A 27,466-nucleotide genomic window follows, 5' to 3' on the forward strand; every position below is an offset into this window, starting at 1 on the left:
GTTAAAGCAAGCTCATGTAAGAAATGTGTATGAGTTCAGTAACACCCTTATTTGATATTTTTGCGGTTGTGTCAATCCTCACTTTTAGATCATCTTCAAAGTACAGGAACCCACAAGAACTTTAACCTTCACATTTCTCTGAGCAACTTGTTAAGTATGTTCTACTGCAGTGCGAGCATGGATCTGTGCTGTGTGCTTCTGCGTTGGCTCTCTACACCTCCGGGAAGCACAGATAGAGGAAGATGTGAACGGTGAGTTTGAACTACATTTCTGATTATATTGGAGACACAACACTCCGAGGCATGCATCATTTAAAGCAGCAAAGGAAGTAATCCAAGACTTACAACCAATGATTCATAAAATATCAACCACTGAATATTACAAACACAACCATCCATCACAGACGAAAACGTCGTAGCATGCAACATATTCTCATTCTCTAAAGACTCTTAAGTGATATATGAACAATATTTACATTATTAATTTACTAATGCTGAGACAATAGGCCTCTGATTTATGTGTGTGTTGTGTGTCCATGCTTTTAAATGTGCCCTTGTCTATATCACTAAAGCAGCCAAGAATTATCTGGTCTTCATTGCAATAAATCGCATAATAAACCTTTCACATATAAATGTATTTATTGCTATTCTTCTACTTCATCACGCTCTCCATCTCTGCAGAAGCCATACTTGGAAGTTTGGTGTCAGGTGTGTGTGTGTGTGTGTGTGTGTGTGTGTCAGAACTCATCTATCTCCTGCAGAGTCCACCGTCACTTGTTCAGCAGGATCTAATTTATGCGGTGGTGGTGGCGATACCGTGGCGCATGCTGAAATGCCATCATTCCTCAGCACTAACCCCTGTGTGCTCCCTCACACTTCCTTTCCCAGCCGACAGCACCCCCACCCCCCCTGGCATGATTTATCAGGCCCTCAAGCGGCAGACAAAAGCGCCCCGGAACGTGTGCTGCACCAGAGACAGAGTAATAGATAAACACTGTGATTCCAGAGCCAAAACATGAGAGAGGGTCAACTTCAAATGATGTCTGCAGATAGAGCGCGGCTGAGGTCAGAACAACATGGACTGAACAGTGGCAAGAAGATCAAATTTATGTCTTGGAATTACAATCATGATGGAGCAATGAAATTCTTGTCAGAAGTATTTGTGGCCGTAAAAATTGTTATTTGTAGCTCCAATGGCCTAAGCAGGGAAACGTGTTGTTTGTGGTTCAAAGGATTATATTCTGTTGTATATTGTTTCTCATAAATGGAATCATTACTTTTTGGGGTGCATTGCTTTCTCCAAAAACACTAATGTAGAAAGCACCAAAAACTTAAAAAAACAGTCACACCTATCAAATTGTAACAATATACTTCAACTTTGATTAATGTAACCCTGGATGTAAGTGAGTGCATTCGGCATCACTGATTCATAAACAAACCCAATGAACTAAGATCAAGGTAATGCTATATTATTACATGGGGTTGACAGCTTTTATAAATGACTAAATATGAGATCATCATTAATAATGGCCTAAACAACTCTGGGTCTGCGTGTGTATATGGAATAAACATGAAACACCTAATTTAACCGTGTTTCTTTATTTGCACAAAGTGAGAAATCAAATGAACTGAATCACTGAATTTGTAATGATGTTACGGAGAATTGAATTATGGTAATTCGGCGGCGCAGTCAGCTGCATTGTTTTAAAGGGTGAGGAGATTTAAAGAGGCAGTGGATGGTTAATATGTCAAGTTAATAGGATGGAGCGTGATCCCACCCAACATCATACTGTTCATGGAGACCTACTGCAGTGCATGTAGGCTCATTAAAGAAACATGTGGAAGACGCTCGATCACAATGGGTTGTCTTCAGATACTAACCTCTAGCATCCCTCACTTTAATAATGATTCAAACAATACTAGCACCTCATCATTAATTGGTTTTCTCTTAATATGGTCGGACAAATGATCCTTCTCTGCAAAGCAAGTGTGGAACGGCACTGTCATTATTCTAGTGTTCGTGTAAGAGCATCTACATGTCACAAAGTGTGTGTGAGAAGATTAAAGTAGAACTCACCGCACTGCTGCAGGGAATATCTTTGACTTTCAGCCAAGCCAGGTCCAGGGTGCCCTCGCCCTTATAGCAGGATTTCAGCCTCTCCTTGATTTTCTCGTTTATCTTCCGTAGAGAGAAGACACACAGTGCAGAGTCCTGCGAGGCCTGCTGCGGTCGCCTCTTTTGACCTTTTGAGAAGACGGCAAACAAAACGTCATCGTCCGGTGCCACATCTAAGGAGCGTGCCAGGATAGCACCGGCTTTGGAAAGGTATGCAGCCTCCAGCAATCGATACTCCACACCGCCACTGACACATCCAATAGGCACCTCTACATAGGAGTTAAAGGCAGTGTCTGCCTTGCAAAGACGGACTATCTTCGAGGTGTAGACCTGTTCCCGACCAGCAGAGGAGGACCCAGTGGTTGGTCCACCCCCCATTTCAGGCTGCAAAGTCAGAAAGTAGACAAAGTTCCCACTTGCAAAGCCATAAATGTAGTATATGTCAAAGTCTGGGATGACAGTGAAAGTGTCTGAGGGGATCTTTATCATGGAGGCCACAAACTCGTCATGGAAGACATAGGCAAACATGCCATCCTCCTCAGAGTTTCTGGCCAACTTGCGGCTGGAGATGGTAGGGAAGTATTCTGGCTTGCCATCAACTGCAGTGGCTACAAACAGCATGTCCGGAGAAACATTGCTATATGACACAATGACGCCAAACACAGAGCCGCTCTCATTGACACCGGAAAGGTAGTGCTCCTTTTTGTGAAAAGGCTCTCCTAGTTTGAAGAGGTCATCAAGGCGGAGAAGTTTGCAGATGCCCTGGTATAGGCTGCCGCAGGCCAGCAGCCGGTTCTCTCGATAGTCCATCAGAAGCATCTTGTTGACATTGTTGGTGAGCGTTAGAGGCTCACTGCAGGGCTGGACTATACGTGGTGGGTAGCACTTGCGGTTGTCTTCATCTGGGCCAGTCTCGTGGGAAACTTGGACTTCCAGTCCTGGAGACAGTTTGTATATGCGATTAACAGCCCCCAAATAAACGTTACCATTGCGATAGTCCACAGCTAGATGGTTGAATGTCCACTCAGGGTTCTCAGCATGAAACGATTCATACTCATCCTCGTGTAGGGATGCTGTGATCACCTGGGAGCCGGCACTATGAGCCTGTGGGGCCTGCACCACTGTTTGTGATGTCACAGGAAGTGACAGACAAGATAGGAAGCAGCAGACAAAAAAGCAGGTCCGTGTCCTGGTGAGGGACGTCATGGCTGTGCTGAGGCTGGGGGTGGTGAGGAAAGGGAAGGAGGCTTAGACCAGTGCTGTTGGCCAATAGGGATCAAGCCTCTCTCGAGATGGAGGACATTATGTTCCTAAAAAGGGAAGAGAAAAAATACAGTCAATATCAGCAATATTTCAAACTATAAATTCAAAGCAATTATAATGATATTGATATTTAATACATTATAAAAACTCAATTATCTGTTCTATTTTCACATTATCTGGCACAGATCAGTGCAGACCATCTTTAGAAAGAATAATGAGGGAAAAAGGTGAAGAGGGCACACACTTGAGACTCCAGCACACTCTATACTTAGAAAAGAAATGGGCTAGACCAAAAAAAAGAATCAGGCTGAGGCACAGAAGAGGTTTAAAAGGCAGTTTGCAGCTTTAGCCAACAGCATCAGGAAGTCTATGGATTGAGGAAAGGCACAGAAGAGGAGGAGTAATGCATTGTCTCAGAGGAGGTGATCAGCGTGGCTCTGCACCATCTCTCTGCGTGGACCCCTGCCTCCCTCCACCCCTCCTTGTCTTTCTGCTCCAGCCGCTATGCACCTAATTGATTCTCCCCTTGGAGTAGCAATTTGCATGCTTTGGCGATTTCTCTCTTTTCTCCCAATAGGGCAGCTCACCTGCTGACACTGCTAGCGTAGAGAAAGGGACCGTCTTTCGCTCTTTAACATACCTGCACACACACTCGCACACAAAGCAGGTTTGTGGGCCGGAGAGGAACAATTAGGGAGGAAATGCAAGTGGTTGCAGAAATAAGCTTCCCTAAAGTCCTGAGGTCATTTTCAAAGTCTCAGCATTAAACACACAGCCAACGCAGACAGGCACACACACTCAAGCAACACATGTTAAACAATACCCGTTTTAATACAATGTTGGGAGCTATGGGTCGACGGCTTTACCTGTATTTACATTTTTTTCCCCGTTTCATTTTTGTTGTCATGACATTGTCAACTGTAATCACTTGCAATAGTTTAATACTAACTCTGACTTTTAGTAGGTACCACCACCATTCCTGGGTACAAGTTTTCATAGGTCTCTTAGTAAAAACGCGACATTATCCAGCCACCTCTCAGCTTCATATGTAAGCAATCATAAGTTATGATGGTGTCAAACACAGCCTCACAGCAATCTCACCAATCTCCTCTCCATCTACTGGCAGGCAGGCATTGAGAGAGAGGGGGGGGGGGGAGAGAGAGAGAGAGAGGGAGGGAGAGGGATGGAGGGAGAGAGAGAGAGAGGGAGGGAGAGGGAGGGAGGGAGGGAGAGAGGGGGGGGGGAGGGAGAGAGAGAGGGGGGGGGAGGGAGAGAGAGAGGGGGGGCTAGGAAGGGGGAGAGAGGGGGAGAGAGAGAGAGGGAGGGAGAGAGACAGGGAGAGAGAGAGAGAGAGAGAGAGAGAGAGAGAGAGAGAAGAGAGAGAGAGAGAGAGAGAGAGAGAGAGAGAAAGAGAGAGAGAGAGAGAGAGAGAGAGAGAGAGAGAGAGAGAGAAATGAAGAACAGTCCTGACAGGCCCTTAACGTGACAAGAGTGAACAAAGGTATGCAGAAAGAAGACAACTATTATAAATGAAAATGAAGACCCTAGATTAAAAAAAAAAGATAGTGAGCAACTTTAACATCTCAAATCCTCATATTGAGAGAGCCCCCCAAAAATACCATCTGATTGCTGATATTGACAGTTATGGTTTATGATTGGTTAGGGTTATGATTGACGGTTATGGTTTTCACACCTAAATAGAAAGTGAGAGTCTGCGAAGAGAGTTTTCGAGAACACAAGCAAGTACAGGCTGCTGCTACCCGAGGAGTAATGACAGGGCATTGAGCCCTTAATGTTCCTCCAAAAATAAAAGGGGAGCTGCATATTAATCTCACACGGGGTGCTGCACTGGAGCACCAGCTCTCATTTACTTAGCCTGAGGGACGGTCATAACAAAGTATTCCTAGGACATTCCCAGACAACCTTAATCAGCAGTAATTATTAATTGATAAAGAGAAAAGGAGGGAAGACAAAAAGAAATTTACAGGGGAAACAAAGGCGTGAGACATAGTGAGAGACTGAGGAAGAGGCTGTTAAACCACCTTCACATCCACCTATCCTCATGAGTATACACGCTGCTGCAACCAGACAAAGCTGACATTCAAAACAACAACAAAAAAAGATAAGAAAGACTCAGTAGTCCCCCTTGAGAAATAAATGGGAGTTTTGCAACCACTAAAAATCTCTAAATGTAAAAAAAAAAAAAAAACTCCCTGATCAGTGGTTCCCAACCATGGCAGTGTGTCTACCACAAAAATCTGTGGGTGAAATGCAATTATCCTCCCTGACGGGGGGCAAGCTCGTTTAGTTGCTGTTTGCTTCTGCCTGCTGATCATCAAGCGCCATTAATTAAAGCTTGCTTTGGTTCTGAGGATTTATAAATCAGTCTCACATACACGCACAGGGACTGATTATTCCAACACATAGTTTATCTAATTGCACGTCATTAAAATATGCCTTTTCTCAATGTCTGCTTTTGCACATACGTATTCAAGACAAAGGTGTGAACGCGATGATGTTTGAAGACGTGTGCAAAAGACAGCAAACAAGTTTGTAAACAGACAGATAAAATGGTTCAACTCTTTAAGAATCGTGTTTGATGGAGTTAAGACAAGATGTTTAGCGTCTACTGTGGAAATGTGGAACAAAGGAAAGGGGAGGGGGCTTTCGGGGCTTTGAGTGTTAAGCTGCAGTGGGCATGCTGCCAAATGAACTCAAATATCAGTCAGTAAATAAACCAGTTAATTAAACATTCACAGACTTGTAGACAAGAAAAAAGTGCTAAAAACTTAATGATTCGCACCTCTCTCCTTTCCCAACGTGCATGTGACGTATTGTCGGGTCTGTGTGTAAAAAAACAACAGTTTGTGTGAGCCTGTTTGTGAGCCTTTTCTCCTTCTGTGAGAGACAGAACTGCTTGACTGACATGCTTCTGCTTTCCTTGTTTTGTTTTTATGTGTTCTTCAATTTATGTGTGCTTCTGCCAGCAGGAATCCCATTGTAAAAGCAAAGCCAAAAACAGGAGAAATAAACGACATGTCTAAAAAGTGTGCTAATTAAAATGCGTATCCTTTCTATAAAGGGACAGTGAAGTGTGTGTTCAGGAGAAGAGAAATGCATGGCGGATGGATGGTGTTTGCCCTGTTTGTTTGTTGTATTTAAGACATATTTAGTGAGACTGTCAGTAAAATTTCTGAGAAAAAGGGACAAGACAAATAAAGCCAGTTAGGTTCAACTAAGATCAGCTGCTACAATTTGCCCCGTTTCTGAACTATGTTGATGCAGCAAAGCTAATTCCAGCGACATCAGTATTACACAAAGCTATTATGGATATGTCAGGAGCCATTTTGCCTTGACAAAGATTGTGCAATGGAGAGCGGAGGCCAGACATGACAATTGGGCAAGACAAAACAAAAAGCAGGCCTCGACAATATAATCCTGTGTTATTTTCTGACAGAAGCGGAGGAATTAATGTTGTAGAAATGACTCGGAAATGAAGAAACTGTCAAAAGTGTTTGGTAAACAGCTTAACTTCTCACAGTGTAAAACGTAGCTATCGCATTCACTTAAACACCATAACTCAAATGGGATTAGACAATGATGGGTGGGTAAGAAGTAACATAATTACACATAATCCTATTCAAAAAAACTGGTTTTTGCACATTTATCTGAGGTTATCTGTGTTTGTGTTACAGGTAAACAGAACGAGGAAGTCCAGACACAGAATGATGACACAGATTTAGTCAACTGGTGAGTTGGAAGTTAGAACGGTTTAAGTTTGTTAGATTCCAGATGTTAAAAGTGACAGGATAGAAAGTTTTCAAATAAAAAGAGGAGATGTCAAAAGTGCTGTCTGGTTCCAGCTACAAGAAGGTCAGACAATGATTTATTCATTAGCTTGAACAAGGAGATGTAGAGGACAGCTACGTGCATAAAACCATATAAGCTGGTCATGCTCAAAAACTGAAATAGCTGACGTGGATACATTCGTCTACAGAAGAGATTGAACATTGTCCTTGCCTCGTATTAATATGTACGTTTACAATGTATACGATGTATATATCTCTCTCTAACAGGAAACATCTCAAAGTATCACTAGACAGAAATATTGATTCTTTATGGAAATTATATGAAAAGATATATTAAAAATGTAATGATTATTAGTATTTTTAAAACTATTTCCATTGGATCTCTGGCCCTCTTGTGATTTCTCCACCGTAGCTTCTGTGGTTGATGATAACAGCTGGCAAAGTTCAAGTTGTGGATTGCAACTGTACTTTTAAGGGCATCATGACTGTGCTTCAGGCTGTGCACCTGCTAAACTGCCACAATGGTGACTTTTTGGCAGATTGGTTGCATCTCTCGTAACCTCATGCTTGTCAACTCACTGGTGAATATAGGAAGTGGAAGCGTAAGTTATATAAATGGGTATTTATTTGGATGTAAGGATTTGGGTTGTGAGATGGAGACGTTGTGGAGGCATATGAAGTCAAAATCAGCAAAGGACTTGGAGAAAGAAAGCAAAAACAAGTCAGTGAGAAAAAGGCAGGGAGAAAGTGACACAGACAGAAAAAGAAAACAAGCAGACAAGAGATGTGTGTGTCCCAGATCAGTATTTGTTGTGACTGGAGTGGCGAAGCCCCCCCCCCCCCCCCCCATCTCCTCCCAAACCTCCACCCAACCCCCTCTCCTGCTGAGCTTTGGCACTGATCAGAGGAATAAGTATCACTCTGCATCACAGCCTCACACTGGGATGTCCCTGCACTCACCCAGCCCTCTCTCTCTCTCTCTCTCTCTCTCTCTCTCTCTCACACACACACACTAACTTGACACTTCTTCATAAAATATAAGCAAACACAGCAAGCATACACAGAGCAGGAACGCCCCCTGAACACATGGTGCCACAGCACCAAAACATGATGCCCCTTACTACAACATGGGCTCCAACCAAATGAAACTAGAGCAAAGTAAACTGAGGTTTTTTTTTTGTCCAGGGCTGGGAGGTATTACTTCTGCTATGCAGGCATGCAGCTCGGGAGAAGTTGCGGCTAAGAGGGAAACTGAACAACAGCACACACACAGTAAAGTCTGCTGCCTGCGGGAATGAAAGAATTAGCAGGGGGACAGGGCACAGGAGGATTCATTTTTACTATTCTGACAGCCTGAGCACAAACACTTTTTCTCTCTCTCTCTCTCTCTCTCTCCCACAAATCCAATTATATTTTACTTGAGAGTATAAACAAGAATCCGAGTCTGCATATGAATGCAGACCCATTTAAGCACTAAATCAATGCTCTCAGGCTAGGTTTACACTCAAATATGCAAACAGTCCTAAACAGTATGGATAAACATGCACATGCAGTTGGTGAAACAATGAATATCCATGTATGCATTTAATAGGTCAGCACCCTTGGGTTCAAAATTTTAATTTGCTTTATCTTGCAATCATAATTATTTGTCTCGCTTGAACGAAACAAATCCATGCAATTATGCTCCATTCCTTAAAGCGTAATCATCGAAATGGAGAGTTATGATAAACCTGTCAATAACACCCAAAAACCTGTAAAATGACAGAAAAAGTTACGATAGAGTGATCAGGTCTAACATGGCTATGAGGCTAAGCTAACCCCTGCTGATGTACAAAACAGATGGCAAAATCATCTCTCTCAGGAAGACAGCAGAAGCAGAGGAAAAAAAAAGAAGGACAGAGACGGTGGAGGGAGAAGGCGGGTGTTCTTGGTTACATCAAGACGTGGATTAGCAGCATGGATTACTGTCACCAGATACCCTGTCTATATCAGGGTTAGGAGGTCTAATCCACCACAGAGCTGTTGATATCATAAAGAAAGCCTGAGGATTGTACAAATGTCTGTCTGAGAGACTGTTATAAAGGACAAGTATTTACTAGAATCCAAGAGCTACAAATAATACGTTATGTGAAAGTATGAACTCAAGTATTCAGTAAACATGATTCACCTACAGTTTTAAGGGAAACTCCTTGTGATCAATCTGCAAAAAAAAAAAAAAAAAACTGTTCATAACAGAAAGATTTTGATATTCATGAGCACTGTGCTGCAGTTTAGCAGATGGAGGACTTCAGCCTTGCTTATTCTCTAACTACGGCTAGGACTGCAAATATACAGATGTTTTATTTGGTTTCAACAGATTTTGGTTCATTTTGTACATGTTACAGTCATGAAACATTAATGATGTTATGAACCTTCATGATTGAATTTGAAGGATTATGTTGTACAATGAGGGCAGAGGTTACCTCCACTTCAGAGACTTTAAAGAAGCCAGAACTAAAATGTGTACTCAGTTGACAAAAAAAAAAAAACATGCAGTGCTTCCTGAAAATGCTGCTTTTGGGTGAACTTAGAACAACAGTGTTTTTGGCTTGGCCAGGCTATCTGTGTTTAGTCTGTGTTTGAACACTGTCCTTGTTCCTCAACAAGTTGACACCATAAGTGAGGAGTCCTGGACAGAATCAGGCCTAATCTTTGTGGAATCTGCCTGGTAAAGAGAATTGGCTAATGACTCAATGTGTTGGAGAAATGATGTGGTAACTCCCAAACATCAGGTGGAATTAGGCACATATAAGGGGCATTCATTCAGGAAAGCATGTGTCCTGGAAACATTCGGATGCAGGGTAAGTATGTCACACAATTTCTGTGGCACACATTAATTTGCCTTCTTGCTGTCGATCTGTCTGTATCTGTTTTTCACTCTCAAAGATTGAGCGAGTGCATTTCAAAGACGAGGTCGAGGCAAAGATCCAACTAAACAACCCCACTGGATTTTAGAGAAATAGCTGACATCTGCCCTTCCCCTTTTCCTCGCTCAATCGCTTTCATTTTATGCCACTACTCCTCTTTCACCCTTTCACATCTGAAGCGTACTAATCCTTCTTAGTAGACAGGGTTCAAACATCCTTGTTTTTCAAAAGCACACTTGGAGTCTGGGCCCCTTCCGTGTATTTTCTGAACAGAAATAATGATCTGTGCATTGGTTACAATATCACTCGTGGCGTTGCTGCACTGCAAAGCAAGAGGACAATGACAGAGTCCTTGAGGGAGTACAACACTCAAACAGTCCTTGGTTTTCAAGTAAGGTCACTCAAACACACTGACGTACACGGACACACTACACACTCACTCTTGGCTCAGGCTGGGTCTTTGTGCAGTTGGTGCTGATGCAGGCTGAGATTGGTGGAGTGTGCTATCGTCAGATGAAGAGGATCTAATGTCATTAGGAAGACTGTTGAAGAGCCGACTGGCCTGCCATCAGCGCTGCCGTTTGATTGGGTTAGACTGCGGCTGACTTCCTGCTTGGGAGGGGCCTCTGTGTTTGAGACATCGGTCACTGGTGAACTTAATGAGGCTGTAGATCCAATTAGTTTAACTGATCTCACTAAGGCAAAAGAGCATCTTCTCAGTTTCAGTAACAGACTTTAAATCAAGGAAAGAAGATTTATACAATGCCTGACATCAACGGTTCCAAATTTGACAAGTGATGCTGCTGCCATAAATGTGTCTGATGGAGTGTTTTCAAAAAGTTTACATTTTCAATAGTAAAACTTTGGAGTGGAGCAAAGCTTTAATATTTCTGTTTAATCCATATCTAACAAGTAGCACATACAGAGATTTTGAGTTAACAAAGAAGACTTCGTCTCCATCATCTGAACTGCCCACTTGTCAAAGCCATGTTGTGCCACTGAAGCTCAGTATGAATCAAAAAAGCAGAAATAATTTGCTGTAATTACAATAAATGCAGCCAAGAATCTTTCTTAAATGGTGTTGCTAGGCACAGTCTGACAGCTGCTTTCACACAACAAACTCAAAGCCCCTAGCTCTCTCTTACTCTAGTCTTTCCCATTCCTATCTCTCTCCCAACTCCCTTATTCCCTGTGCTAGCAGGCAGGCAGGAATGCGGGGCCTTGTAGACAAATCAGCTCTCGCTTCCATCGGCTGCCGGCTGGCACCATCTTTGGTCCTAACACGTCTTTCCTCTCTTCATCCATCTATCCATCCGCACATCCTTGTACCTCCACCTTCCAGCTCTCCCCGAGCTCTTCTGTTGCTTCATGAGAGTATCTGCCTACCCCTTCACTCGCCTCACCCCTCTTTGCCTTCTTGGCCCTCTCTTTTCTGCCTCATCTTTGGTTTCAAGTATTCTTTTTTTCCTCTTGACACAGTAATTAATTATGAGTTGTAGTTTGCTTGGAGCTGGAATGACTCGAGATGTTTTGCTGCTGAATGAGCAACACTGAAACAAGACACGCCGGGGTATTTGTGCTGCTCGCTGTGTGTATGTAGACTTTGTGTGTTTTTGTTAAAGACAGAAACAGCTAAGTTGTCTTGAAGGCAGGATTTTGCTGTGCTGCTTAACGATCATAGAAATGCTTGAATTTATATGAATAATAATGTAACCTGACTATTAGACTACATCCACATAGCCACTATAACTGTCATACGTTAGTGCTCATCAGTGTCTACGTCTATGTAGGCTGATAAGGACCAAAGTTCATGATATATTTATTTTAGTACAAAACATTGATGCAATTCTCTAATAAAATGGTTAAAAAAAGTCTTGAAGAGACAGTATGTTGTACAAAAAATCTTACGCAAATACAAACTATGAATATAAAGTTTGAAATGCCTTTGTTCATTGCCTGAAACTATCCAGAACTAGATGGACACTAATTTGACTTGCAGGACAAGAGATCTTACTACCCTGACAACTTTTTACAGAAAACTGAAAATATTCCAACACGTTCTTCCAACAGGTTCGACGTGACCTCTGAAGTATTAATCTCCCTGCAGTCAGGCTCAAGAGTTATGGTAAGACGTGATTTCCAACAAAGGTGACATCCTTAACCCTCTTCTTTCACATTCGCTTCTCGCTCTTCCCTGTCACTCCTCCGTTTTTCTGCCTCTCTGGCTCAGCAATATCCAAGTGTGTCAGTGCCACTGAAGCAAGTCATGAATCAGGAATTACAACACTTCATTTTCCACACGTAGCACACTTTGGGCCCTGTTCAGAGGAACCGCAGGTTACGTAAGACTGTACAGAGGAGGTTATGTGAACAGGGGTTAAGAACTGATGGAAAGAGAAAGACTAGTCTGAGAGGAAAAATAGGCAGTATGATCAATGTGGTACATAAAGCTTGATTATGTGTTTCCTTAGCATTTACTCTGATCTTAGAGTCTCCCTTTCTGGTATTGTCCTTCAAAAAGCCAGGCCCAAAAGAGTTAACGGTCCGCTACAGCAGAATGGAAACCACAGCTGCAGGTAAGCGAAGGGCTGCCCAGTAAGTTGGTGAATAAAAGGGAAAAGAGTGAAATGTAACTTCAAAGACCAAAGTTTGACTAAAGGGTCATCATGTTTTTGCATGTTATGTACAATCCAAAGGGCTTTAGGGAATTTGGATGGACTCAGGCAACGTAAGTGAACAGGAGGGAGATCACATTTTGAAGAGTCACAGCAATCAAAGCAGCAGCTTTAATGAATAGTTACTGCATTGACTTTTTTCTATTTAATTGTTGAGGTACGTTTACCATGTCAAGCCTGCACAATACAAACTATCTCCAACTGGAACTCACGAGGCTTTAAGCCATTTTTTTTTTACTGTGATTAATCCAACCTGTTCTGATCCTGTTGTGACGTGCCGAAATGTGCTGGGAAAAAAGGTACAATAGTAGGGCCTGCATAAAACAACCTGAGGCATGTTCTCACACACACACACACACACACACACACACACACACACACACACACACACACACACACACACACACACACACACACACACACACACACACACACACACACACACACACACACACACACACACACACACACACACACACACACACACACACACACACACACACAGGGTCTAAGGGAGGGAGAGACTGGAAAGCTGTCATCCAGGTTGAGACAAGCCTGGCGCCTTGAGGAGAGGACACGTATAAATCTAAACCATAAATATCTGATGCTCAGATCTTAACCACTGGAATAATGGAAATGTACAAATTAAATGTATACGGCTTTTATTTAGATGGTTAGATTTAGATGGGGCCTCAAAGTAGACACAGGCCTGTCAAATGTCCAACAAACATCTGTGTCAGTCATTGCACAACACATTTCTGTTGTGTAGCTATATTCCAGTTGCCTTTCCTTGTGCACTATACTGTTTTTGCAAAGTAATTCTTGACGTCATCAACATCCGCTGTTAGTTCATCAACCCTTCTGTTTTCAGACATACATTTTTTTCTGAATGACTATAAACAGATCAGGCCTGACCCATTTCAGAAGTTTCTTCATGACATACCAAAAAAAAATCTACTTTCACACTTGTTTTTTCTTAGTTCTTTTAATCAATATTTGTCTGTCTCTCCCCGTAAATCCCTTTTCAATGTTTCTGCTGCCTTCACAGTCTTTCTCTCTCACTTGTGCTGAACAGAGCTAAAGCAGACTTGACCTGTGAGATTAACTTCTAAGACATGAAAGCCAGATCGTTTAGGAGGCTTTGTGCTGATTAGAATAAAATGTTAAAGTGCTTTAATTCTTCTCTGTTCCCTCACTGTTTCATGCTTTTTTTTTATATCCAATGAGTACGTCATGTGTATCAGTCTGTCAAGTTGCACTTAATATATGAGGTGTTTGAGTGTGTTACCATGAGTGTGTATGTGCGCCGTGATCACAGCAGAACAAAGAAATAAACTGAACAAAACCGTCCTATTAATCCATCCCCTCTTATCCCAGTCCATCCCACACTCTGTCACACACATACACACAGATACACAATGGAAAAATCACCATGCACATCTGTGTGCCTCATCAGTGCAGCAGCTGACTTGGTTTACGAATGGATTATCGCTTCTTCTTATAATCCACAGTGGTGATGAAGAAGAGTCTTAAAGATCTCCTGGTTTAGGCTGCACAGCTGGAATGAGGTCAGCTGACTTCTAAATAGTTTTTCCCTTCTTTATTTTTAAATCAAGTTTACTGCCTACTAAATTCAGCAAGCTATTCAAATTCATCCAACCAAAACAAAGTAATTATGAGGTTCAGAGAGAAAATTCTTCATCAAGACAAGAGAAGTAATTTTTCATTCTTTAAATCATGTTCAGCTTAAAAATTATATATAATCATTTACTCGTGGTGATCCCCTTGACAGGCAAAGGATTGGGATGAAATCAACAACGATACCCACATACAACAATGACACGGAATATAACTACAGCGCACAGCTACAGCCTCACAAATAACCACTAAGTGGTTCAAGCTCAGTCACAGTGTCAAGTAAGGTTGCCAGGTACACATCTGGGCTGCACTTAACTTCAGCGACCTTAAATAGAAATAACAATAAAAATCCCTTCTGATTCTCATTTTTAAAGAGTATATGTCACTTTGCCATCCTGTTCTGATACCTATCCAGGGAAAATCACCTGAGCTCATTCCATGTGGGACAGATGGAGAATGTGGAAAAAGCTAGTGAAGACAGAATATCACCTGCAGAGACTTGCACTGCATTAACGGTCCCAGAGAAGTGAAAAATGAACAGTTTGACAGGATGTGTCAAAAGTGCTCTTCCAACCACACACAGTTTCATTTTAAACATATTCAGCAAATGGTGCTGTATAATAACTCCAGCTCGAGAGAGAGAGCAGAGACAGGGAGAGGAGACGATGCAGCTGGCAAAACAAATGTGCAGAATTAAAGACGACATGTAGCAGGTTTCTGAACAACAAAACAACTGACGGCCATTAAATAATATAATAAAAAGAAGAACCTTAACACTCATAGATGTTCCAATTCTCTCACATGAATGTGGACACCACAAGCTTAATTGTCGGCGTCATCCTTGGTCTGTGATGTCGTGAAGCACAAAAAGGCAGTTGGGAAGAGGAGGGATGAGAGGTCTAGTGGGACGAAGGCCATGATTAAATGATTCACACACTCAGAAATCCACTCTGTCATCATTCTGGAAGACGCCAGAGACTCATTCACACTTAGTAGTATTACATACATGCGCACACAGATTACAAATCAGAGGCAGTGCACAAGCATCCAAAAATACATCCTGCAACAGGATCTCTTTTTACAGAAAATACGACCCACAATAAGTTTTCAACTTTTTGTCGTAAATGGAGGGGTCATACATACTCCACATTAAATACTTTGATAGTGTTGAACAACATCTTTTTATCTTCTTTTCAAGGTTACAGGCTCTAGCTGTTGGGCTTTCTGGATGAGGTTTTTAAACAGAGCGCATGCGAGAAGACGGAACAGAGCTGTCAACAGACATAGTTGGTGTGCCAACGAAAAGAGTTCAGCTTGAGAGGGTTGCCAACAGTGATCCTTTAACAAATCAATCAATGTCAATCAGATGTGACATTACCTTGGACTCATAAGTGGCTGAGATCTTGTGCATTTAAATGCATCTAACAGCAATCAATGAAGACGGAAGGTTGTCATGAAAGCATTAAAGAAATCAGAACGCCTAAGACAGGTTGATTCAAAGAAGAACCGTCGTAATTTAAAGACATAAAACTTCACCAAACACATAAAAACCACTTAGTAAACTTTGGGGCCTCTCAAAAAATGTTCACACATACTTTGGTGTGTATGACTAATTTTCTGAAGCAGCAGCCATGACTTTGTTTGAGTTCATTATTGACAGCCAACATGTGTAAATTTGGCAAAAAGTAAGTTGCTGTTACAACTATTTTGAAACATGATTTAAAATCAGCAGGAAACCTGCTTGAAGCCTATTAATTAACTTTGAGATGAGTTAACATAGGTCACGCAGGTTTATGCAAGGGTGTAATCTACACTACACTGTTGGAAAAAAAAAGTCCTTTTAGATCTTATGATGGATAAGCATGTTTCACAACAGGCAGGAAGCTCATCTGATTGTAGCGATGTGTCCCCCACACACACAAAGTGTGTGTTTAGTCTCGCCACAAACTTTCCCCCTGTATTTAACGCCATCCCTCAAAGCCTTTGGCATAAACACATCAGACAGGCTTTCTAGCGAGCCGTTCACAGTTGCAAGTGAGTGGATGCAAATTGTTAACCAGCGTTTTACCCGCACCTCCTCTCTCCTCCCCTGCTTTCGTCTCTTCACAGCTGGTCATGGCCGTTTTTATACTTTGATTTTTCTGCAGGCTTCACCTCATCACATTGCTTTTCCCAGAGACATGGAGGAAAACCTCTTACACACCAACTTAAACATGAACAAACAAGCGCACACAACATAACTATCTGGTTGCCAGATTTGCCAGTGGGCCCAAAACAAGCTAATCAAAGCTGAGCTGGAAGGACTGCCATGACGATGCAGAACAAATGGACACAAAGAAAGGGGAGGGAGAGATGAAAACACTGTCAGAACTTGTGCATTCTCCACAGTTGCATTGGTTGACTCAGAGAGCGGGAAGGGAGAGCCCTTTTGTGAGCCAACGCGAGAGAAAAAAAAAAAGTCAGAGGGAGGGTGCTTGATGGAGTACAACAAAGTGGCTCACCTTTCCACTTCTAGTCTGTCATCTGGGGATTTGAGTAGTGCTGCTGTCTAAAGAAACTCCCAGTGCTGTGCGTGGGAGGTGGCAGGAGGAGATTTGCAATCAGCACAGAAAGGTTTGGTTATAACTCCCAATTGCTTTGTCCATATAGAAACAACTAGAAACTTTGTCGGTGCAAAGTTTTTCGTTTGATTTTCATCACATGAAGTATCCACTCCTGCCTACTATTTGGTACATTCATGCTGAAACTTGTCATTAATCAGTCAATGTTTTCATACTCTTTAACAGTTTGATCTCAGTGATGATAACCAGTGCTGAGAAAGACAACAAAGACTTTTCTCTCATTGCACAGTAAATGTTAATAGTGTCGTTGAATGCATTCAATTTCAATTTGATTCGATAAGCTTTATTGGCATTTACTGTCGTGCATAAGGTCAAAACTCCATCATAGTAACAAGCCCACACATCTCTTTCGTGCCTCCTACTATTTTTCAAGCAAAGCACAGCAGAGAGGACAGCTGCTGTGCAGGGGTTCTCAGTTGACAAATCATGTTGCCATAGGAACACAGTTAGTTGCGTAGGTGGCAGGTAAGGATGCTGTGTGACACGATAGTGGGAAGATTTAATAGGTACTCCCTGCACTGAGCAGAAATGCAAGCTTTACCTTAAAGGAAGTGAGCTTTAGTTGCTAAGATTGACAGTTTCAACAAACTTCTCCACACAGGGAGGAACTGAGAGCGTGACATAAATCAGATGTGTTTAAGAATTGAAGGTATATTTGTGACAAAAGCCAAAGGATGACTATTAACCAGTTTTGGGGGGAGATAGGTTAGCTGAGGTTCAGAGCAAAACTTTCAGTGCAGTCGCTCTTTTCCTGGCAAGTTCAATCACAGCAATAGCAAATCAATACCCGTCAGTGATCCAGAATAACAAATGAAACACGTTTTTATTCCAGGAGAGAAACACATTTCTCCCTAGCGCTTGGCTAGAATTGGGCCCTGGCTAAGAGTCAATCACTGCATTCACACAGCAACTCAAGCCATTCCAAATCCCATCAACAGAAGAAAAAAATACTCAAGAAAGGCAAAATCCCAAACTCAAAAGGGAGTAGCACACAGAGAGAAGAATAACAAGAAAACCCAGTGTAAGCCTTGTTAAATCTCTCTGTAACATCCCCAACATTATACTGCTCGACTATGATATATCCTGAGGGGAGGGGGGGCAGGAAAAGGTGGAGTGATGCAGGGAGGGTATTACAGTAAAGCATATCCTCCCCCTACTCCTCTGTCCTCTGGCTAAAGCGCAACAGGGGGTCCTGTCTGAGCCTGCTGTTTCACAATTACTGTGGTAACACTGCATACTGATGCCCCCTGACACTGCTGACACTCAGAGCGTACAGGAAGAGAGAGAGGGGACAAAAAAAAAAAAAAGAAGGGAGAGGAATAGAGAGTGTGTTGTGGCTACAAATGTGGTGAGACGTATCATTAACTTTAAATCCCCAGGTCATCCCAACAGAGGATCCCTCCTGTGAGGAAACAACATTATGCGGCAAAATGATAGTAATCAAACACAGTGATCTCGTTCACAGTGTATTTCACTATCAATACAACTCAATAGGGGCCATTCCTGCACTGGTCTGAAAACATCTGTCAATCATACCTGCCAAAAGGTTCAGTAAGGATAAAGCACATTAAGTGAAAGCAATCAAACAACCATTCTGCAGGGAAGTTTTTGGAACTTTTTTACAGCAACATCTGTAAACGGTTGATTTCCTACACCACTCTGACAGTGCTGCAGGCCCTTATGTTTAATGCTTACCCTTGACCTCACAGTTCTATCCATAATGTAGTACACAACATTACAATAACATGCTTAAGCAACATATTCAAACATATTGAAGGAATGGAGGGCTGAGGAAAAAGCCCAGAGGTTGAAGAAAATGTCTGTCTTTACAGGGTGCTTCAGGGATAAATTACATGCCATATGAAACATGGCTGAAGTTCATATGTTGGTTTGTGCATTACATGATAAATATTGAGAGCTCTGAAGTATTGTCTGATATGGATTAATAAAATGTGCGAGCATGCATGCATGCATACTTAAGCATGCGTGCCCCTGCTTCTTTGGATGAAAACAGCATTATGGGCCTAATCCTTGCGTGGACTCAAGGCGCCGGCACGGAAGGAAATGAGAGAGAGCGAGAGGGGGAAAAAATGCCCTTAGACTGTCTGCAATTTTCTCATCATTTCATGCATCTGAAACAAAACTAATTTAATGCTTGTCATGCTCGGTTTGGCACACACAAACGTAAGAGCCAATATGCACAGCGTGTCACCTGCAGCTGCATCAAAGACCGCCATTTATATATCAGACTCACTGCTTCATATGAATCATGGAGACCTTGGAGAAATGCTGAACATGGTCTTATCTAAAAGGAGCAGTCTGGTAAGCTCACTGATATGATGCTGTCTTTCCACGTCTCCCTGATCTCCATCGAAGACAGCAGCATTCCAAGTCTCATTGTCACTACATATCATGCCTCATAGGTCATTCCAAAGTCAGTACAGCCGGCTTGTTTTTACCGAACCCTAAACACAAACACACAGATAAAGTTATGTGCTTGGCAGCTTAGACTGAAGCAGAAAGATATGGCACTAGAGAGCTGGAGGCAGAAACAGTCAGAGAGAGAGAGAGAGAAGGATTGTGAGAAAAGATGAAAGGAAGCACGAGAGAAGGCCAGAGGGAGAAAATAAAATTGGTGCGACTGCGATATAGTAGTGTGTACATGTATTGGGCCCCATTATAAAGGCACGTGACAGCTTAATAGGACTCTTGTTGCCAAGAGGAGAAAAAAAAGGACGTCCTGGAAACAGCAGGATGTGTGTACACACACCTACACACGCACACACACACCCTCTATCTTCTCTACAGGACTCACATATGCTGAGTAAACTATTCTGAGCAGAACAAAGCTGCTCATTATATTGGACATTGTGACAAGTATTGATTCCCCCAATGCAATTTACAACCCCTATTGTTTGGAGATCCTTACTTCAGATTGCTGCTGTCATTGCTGCAGCAAAAACCATGCAACTCTGTGTTGCATTACCAATGAGTTAATCACATACTTGTAAGCCATAACTGTCCTAATGTAGCATAGAACCCTTCCCCGAACTAGAGTATAGATCACAATCATCAAGCCTTCAGTGAAAGATACCATCTCTCTAATAATGTCAACTGAAACACAAAGGATTGTTTGTTTTTTAATTTCACCACACACCAAGTTCAATTTCTGTCTCCAATGTGAAGTCCACATGCACAAGACAGCAAAAACAGAAGTTTAGTGAGGCAAGTAAAGGTCTGTAAGTGAATTTTTAAATGACAAGGCATGACTTTTCAGACAAACCAAAAGTCTATTTAACAGGCAGGCAAGAAAGAATACGAGCAGCATCCTCAAACATTACACGTTATTTTATATAAGCCCTGCAGCAACTGCTGAAAAATCATTTGTCTACTAAGAAAAAATATTGGAGGCAGATTATATTGGGAAGAACAGTTAGTGACACGGAAATACAATTTACAATCTACTCTGTGGTGTTTGGTGGCATGGGAGAGCAGGAGGAGGGGATCTAATTGGACACTAGCCTGCGTCTGGTAGTCCTGTCACAGCCCAGAGGGGTTTAAGTGTGTGTGCTTGTGCGTGTGTGTGCGCGCGCGTGTGCGTGTGTGTGTGTGTGTGTGTGTGTGTGTGTGTGTGTGTGTGTGTGTGTGTGTGTTAGTGAGAAAAAGAGAGAGCGAGACATCAGGGAGGAAAGCGAGCAACAGAAAGAGCATGAGAACAAACAGAGAGCTCCATTCAGGTCCGCGATCCACAGACACATCATTCAGTCTGACATGCCGATACATCTCTGTGACCAGAGGATTCATATTGGGCCTTGCCAGGCATGTCAGTCACAGATGCATCATTCACACACAGACACACTTCTGCTGAGTCTTGCCTACACTTCTACCAGCCATTTATATCAATATGGAGAATCTCTCAAAGATTCTCAATTCATTTCCAGTCACAGTTTTCCCCCTTGATATGAATGTTCAGCAAAGACTTTCAATGGAGTTCATTCTTGCAAGTGCACCGCCCCCAAATTGTAATGAATGTCTTCACTACCAAGGCTGGAGTCAGAGTTTATCCATTAGCAAGCCATAATATTGACAGGGCCGTGCTCTGCAGGTCCAAACTGCAGCCTTGTAGCCGTAACATTGGCCGACAGACAAGGGGTAGTATGTCAATGTGAGGTGCTTACAGGCCGATAAAGGCTGCTGTTCCAATTCCTATAGGCAGGACTTGATGGACAGCACACAGGGAGGGAAGGAGAGGGGGAGGTTGACGGAGTAGTGCCAAGAGCTCTTACTGCCTTTAAGAGTTTTCAGCTGAGCTGGAGTTTGGTGAAAGGACGAGGAGGGAAGACACAGATAAGATAGGATTATCAAACTGCTTAAATGCATTTCCCTCGACAGAAACAGAATACACACACAGCTCTAAGGCTCTCGACCACACACATCCTCTAAGGGGACATGCAGACAAAATGCAAGATCAGGAGGAGTTGAGAAACACATTTTTTACTGAAAATCAGACGCACAACCAAACTAGCCCATCAGCCTCAGTCACACTGACAGACAAAAAGAGAAGCTTCATTCTGCAAAGAAAAACAACAACTCTCTCCTTAAACTTATATTTAAAAGCATTATGTTTGTTCTAAGCTGTCACACAAGGAACCATAACAGCATCTGAGTTGGATAAATAAAACATGTCATGTAATAATAACCATAGGATTTTCTCACTGCAAAAACATGTGATACTTTCGTAACTTAATTATTCTATGGAAAAAAAACTCTTCTCTTAACTTTAAAAGTAAAACATGTTCTACTTGTTGAAAAAGCATTGGACAATCTTATCTAACATAACTATCAATCATAATGCTATTCTGCCATCTATAAAGACCTTTAAAAAAACATCCTTGTATCAATGTATCCACTGCACCAGCCTGTGAAACCACACTGCCCCTCATGGTGTTTCCAGGATATAGCCTCATCCCTGCAGCCAAACACCACTAAGCCTTTAGTCAGGTGTTTGACAAAATAAAAACACACAATTCAAAGTTTATGATCACAGAGCTTCCTGTGATATTGTTCAGCAACAATGCTTTGTTGTATATGGAGCTATATTAAATAACATGTTCAGGGACAACACTCAATTGATGCATTGATTTGGGAGTGCAGGTGTATAGAGAGAGGGAGAAACCGGGCTCAGAGTACTCAGTGTGACCGATGTATGGGGATCTGCATTTTGCATAGGCTTGAGCAGCTGCCTCATGTGCAAGTGGTGGGGGCTAAGGGGGGCACGAGGCATCAGGGAGACAAAGTCCAAAGTCACATGAGGAATCAGGGACCTACATCACACTCCGTGGTTGAGACACCAGTTCTACAGAAGAGCATGCACTGCTACTTCCCTTCCTTAAATGTCAAGAAATCCGCTCGAGCTCCAACAAACCCTCCCATTCAAGTGGAGATAACACTGATGCCAGGAAACGACACAGATACACTGAGCCAACCTGCGAGTAATCCTGTGTGCAATTAGAACGTGGACAAAAACTCAGTGAGAAACTGCAAACAGAGCACATGCATCATTTTAAGACGGTGTTAACTGTAACAAAGTCTGTAACATTCAGCCTCAAGGAAAAATTACTCATCTTTGCTCATCATCACATCCCTTGGCTTACTCTACCGGGCACAGCTCCAACACAACACGAAACAGGGAGCAATGGAGAGGATGAGGTCTATCCAGATACCTCAAAATTGTCTCACTTAATCAACTGTTTTTTTAACTGTAATCTGGCAGAGGTTTAAAAAGGCGGCTCCTGAGAAATTTATATTTTCATCACATTTAATATCTGAAAACAATATTTACAGAACAAAAGCAAAATCTCACGTTTCTATATTACTGTATTAAAAGCAAATAGGCTTCAAATTACCTTTTACTATTATAACAAGAAAGTTAGTATAAAGTAAACGGTGATTCTCGCGATATTGCATTGCAATGTTTTCTGTTTCGAGGCTATCACTAAGTCAAGCCTTCAGTCAAGTTCAACAGCTTTGACAGACACTGCTGTATCACAGAAATGCTTGAAGCCTCATGGAGAGAAATATGAGTCCGATGTTTAATTTTTCATCACACGTTACAATTTCACACGAATAACGACGCCTGGCTGACAGAACTACTCCCGTGTAAGTGTGTGGCTGCATTTGGAGTTCTAAACATGTAATCCTCAAAGTATCATGCTTGACTGATTCCAGCCAGGTTGTATAAAATCTTTCCAACGTGGATCCTTACTGATGCACGAAATGCTTCAAATTAAAGGAATCCAAAGAACTTGTCTAAAAAACGCCGCGCTATGTTCTCTTTACTATAACACAAAGTATAATTCAGAAAGTCACGGGCTTACAGTCACTAACCACTTTCATAAAACAAGGAGTAACCTGGGGGAAAAAAATGGATAGTTTAGTCTATTTCAAGGATTTAGGGATGAGCCATGGGAGAAATCCTAAATGCAGTCCAGTACAGTCTACACGCCTCGAAACGCTGTTCCTACACACAGAGTTCATCCCCGATGGCACTGCGTAAATCTGATGCGGAGTCCCCTGATACATCTCACAGTTTTTAACCTTCAGAGTTTTACGCTTTGAGATGAGCAAGCACTGTTTGGGCATTCAGCTCTCTCGGGCTTACAGAGTGAATGAAGGGCATGAATGATAAGACGCGCCAAACGAACGAAATCCAAGGTTCTGGGTGGGGACATAATGTCATTAACATTTCTGAACATCTCCGTCGGGTTAGTCTACGATCCAAATGGACAGGTTCGGCATGAAACCCGCCCGATCACGGGAGTGCGCAGAGCTGGCATGGCGCAGCCAGAACAGGTGCAACACGCCTCCGTCACCTGGCTGCTGCAGTGGCTTCCCTCACACCTCAAAACCTGCTCATAATGGCACCAAGGTTCTCTAAAAACAGTCCGTGTTGTGGGATCTAACACTGTGACAAGCCCCTCTCCTTACCTGTAATCTTTGCAGATAGCACTTCACAGCCGCATCGACACTGCGGATAAGAGGCACGTCCAGAGCAATCCCCAACTCCGTGTACTCCCCTCCAAAAATGGGAAATGCTTGGAATAATGTTATATCCTGATCAAAGGGCTTGTCCACTTTAAATCCCCAGTAGAGGTGTAGTAAGAAGGCGATTCCTGCACGTGAAGAAAAAACAGCAGCAGACTTCCAGCAGCATCCCCGATTAGCAGGACCCTTCCACACCGCTCTGAGTGCTCTGACACCCGGGAGCTAAACCTTCCATTCCCGGCGAGGACGCACTTGGTATGCCGCTGGAAAAGCCGCTGCGCCGTATGAGATACCGCAGGAGGCAGTGCTTGTGTGCGTGTAAATGTGTGTGTGTGCGCGCGTGTAGAAAAGCGTGTGTGGAGAGATGTGACTCAGTGCGGCGCTCCTGCTCGACTGAGGTGCTAAGGGTGCTGCAGCGAGAGTGCGAGAGGGAGAGAGGCAGCAGGGGAGGGTCGGGGGGGAGAGAGAGAAGCGCGCTGCCTCGGAGTTTGCAGCTTCGCGGAGGATCTTGAAGCTCGGGAGGGACAGGCGCTTTTTGCCCGTTGGTTTATGTCCGTAGAGCTGCAGAAAGACCTTGCGTCTGGAGGGGCTGCCTGAGTTTGGGTGACATATTTGTAGCTCATGGCAAAAATCTCAAGCACAGCAAACCAAATAAGGCACGTTTATAATTCAATTTTCTTACACACATGTTTATAGACAAGTTAAGCTTCAATGCAGTTAGACGATGATCTCCAGTGTCAGTGTTTTAAAGCAATCGCCTTTATTAGGCCTACTTTCATCAAATCTTTAAAAAGTTGAATTCTCAGTTTTACTGCCCCACCCTTTGAAGGTTGTTTTTTTTTTTAACCTATTCCAAACACTATCATAGCGATAGGAGATTCAATGGAGTTTACGCTTTGTTAAAACATGGGTTTATTCAAGGCAACGCATCAACCCCACTGCGAATGGGATTTAGCGACGCCAAAGGGGAATTTTACACAAATAAGCAACAATACGGTGGTGAAATGATCAGATCATCGGATTTGAATCTAATCGGAGGATCATTTAAAAAGATAGAGATTAGGGAAACACTGCAGCATAATTACGACACTTGCATAGTTGTAGGGGGATTAAAATCTGCATTTTTGTTCTTTGATGATCTTTTAATATGCTCCAGGAGTTTACCCCCCACCCCATACATTTTTAGCAATTAATATTCTAAAAGGCCTAATTATGTAATGGTGTCTTTAAAGAAATAAGCAGTGTGGGGGTGCAGGAATAATGCACTCTCATAAATAGACTATTAAGCCTACTCATTCTCATCATCTGAGCATAATTCAAAAACCAATCCATAATCATGGCTAAACATCGCACACAATCTTTCAGTATCCTTTATTTCTATCTCGTGGTTACTTGGAAATAAAATCATTTTGGCATGTTATTTTACTGTTTCAAAAAGTCAATGACAGAAGGAGGGTTTATGGATTAAAGGATGGGGGGGGGGACAACTGAAAAAGAAAACTTTATAACATTATGTGCACGCGTCTTCTGACCGTTTATCCAACCTATGTGAACCCCAGAGGCAGAGTGCGCTCGAGGGGTTGAGGAGAGATGGGGAGGGGTGAGTGTGTCGGGGAGGAACCGGTGCTTGCTGCAGCATCCTCTCTCCCTCCCTCCCTCCCTCTCTGCTCTCACTTCCACAGGGGTTCCTCGCCATGAAACACTGCATCAGAGCCCCACCTACAGGCCAAAGAAACTTCACAGCCCCTTACACTGACAAATACAAACAGAGGCAAAGGTGGCTTCACTGTCTAGCCCTGCAGTGCCCAGAGACTATTCATACGACCTCCGTTAAACCTCTTAAGAGCCAGTTGCGTAACTGTTTATGGCTTCACCAAAATACACTATTATCCTTTATTATCATGTTTCACTTGAATAGTGTTGCTGCGAGATATTGTGAAGTATTTCGACTCGTTTGTGTTATGTTGTGCAACATGTTTAAAAGTTGGTTTGTGCGCGTGTCCGAGCTCGTGCGGCTATGACACATTTCATGGCATGAACATTCATTTTAAATGAATGGATACGTTTTATCATAAGGAGGCGAAAGTGTACAGCAAGATAACCAAAACTGGCATTTACGTAGCCTACTCATTACATAGCATTTGTTGTTGCTTGCTTTCAGCTAACCGTGACGACGCGGCACCGCGAACATTAACGAACGTTTGAAAGATTTTACTTACGTGGAGTGGTTTCCACAGCTGTCCAAAACATGTTGAAACGTTAAAACGGATCTTTTAGGACCGCACACACCAACTTAGACTCGAGGTAAAGTGCTGCTGTACAAAATAATGTAAAAAAAAAAATAAAAATAAAAATGACAGCTGGAGCTCACGAGACTGTTGGCTAATCACGTCCACCTGTGCACCATGTCTGCTACAGTGTGTAACTCGTATCTGCACGCGCGTTAAAAAAAAAAAACAACAACTTTACGTTGTGGAGTTTTTCGCAACCGTAGATAAAATGACATAACATTATCGCGAATATATCTTAACAGGAAGCTTATAGATGGATGGAAGGTCTTTGTTTAAAACCACATTTAGTTTTTTCATTGTTTTTTTGTATTCTTGTAAACCTTTTGACCTCAACCAGAATTAAATAAGGTATGTAAGGCTTGGGTAACTAGATAAACGTGACAGGGTTGGAGGAACACTTTTTTATTTTATTTTTGTTTAACAAATAATGCATTAAAGGTCTATGCTTTGTAGGCTACCCCTTAAGTATTACTACTGAAGGTGGTGCTGGTTACTTTTTGGTAAAATGACAGAAATATAAATCTATTGAAGTTTAAAGGTTCACTGTCACGTATGAGGAACACTGACCCCGTGTAAAATCAATTCACACAGTATATCAACAATGGCTGTGTTCCTAGGGGTGGTGGCTATTTACCAAAAATCGCTTTGACAGTTCATTGATTTCTGTATGTCAGATCAGTGTTCATTTTACACTTTGGTCCGAGTGACAAACTATCTCTCGGAGTCATTTGAAGGTTAAAAAATAGATAGATATGAACAACCCTATTGGCTTTATTTAATTATTCAATGCAAGGGTGGTGCTAAATCAACAGTCTGTGGATCTCAATATCAGATAGCTTTCAAAGCGCAGCAAATCAATAGCGCTGCAATCTACAGTGACAATAGTAGTTCCATGAGAGGTCAGGATCGCATGACCTCATGAAATTAGTGTGAAGGTTACTGGTCCTCTTGTAGATCAAACCTGCGTGGACCAAAGGATAATAGGTCGCTATAATTATGTTTTATCATTGGAGTTCCATATCTGTGTTCTGCACAAGTATAAATTAAATCCAAGGACACAGGTTTGTTTTTTAAACCTACACGATCTCATTATTTAATATTCAA

General features: G+C 42.3%; 1 protein-coding gene across 2 annotated transcripts in view; it reads right to left on the reverse strand.

Moving 5' to 3' along the window:
* plxna4 (plexin A4) overlaps window positions 1-26,461 on the reverse strand; it is a 202,843-nt gene extending 176,382 nt beyond the window's left edge. The window contains exons 1-2 of one of the 2 annotated variants that reach the window (XM_079335713.1): window positions 26,291-26,461; window positions 2,077-3,425 (exon numbers count right to left, since the gene is read on the reverse strand). In XM_079335713.1, the coding sequence (XP_079191839.1) occupies window positions 2,077-3,321 (1,245 nt within the window). In that variant the 5' untranslated portion in view covers window positions 3,322-3,425; window positions 26,291-26,461. Of the gene's footprint in view, window positions 1-2,076; window positions 3,426-24,014; window positions 25,568-26,290 lie in introns of those variants that run through there. The other variant, XM_079335712.1, reaches the window with a different exon arrangement.
* Window positions 26,462-27,466: the final 1,005 nt, after the last annotated feature.

The sequence above is a fragment of the Symphodus melops genome (genome assembly GCF_947650265.1).
Source record: "Symphodus melops genome assembly, chromosome: 22".
In the NCBI taxonomy this organism is placed as follows: Eukaryota; Metazoa; Chordata; class Actinopteri; order Labriformes; family Labridae; genus Symphodus; species Symphodus melops.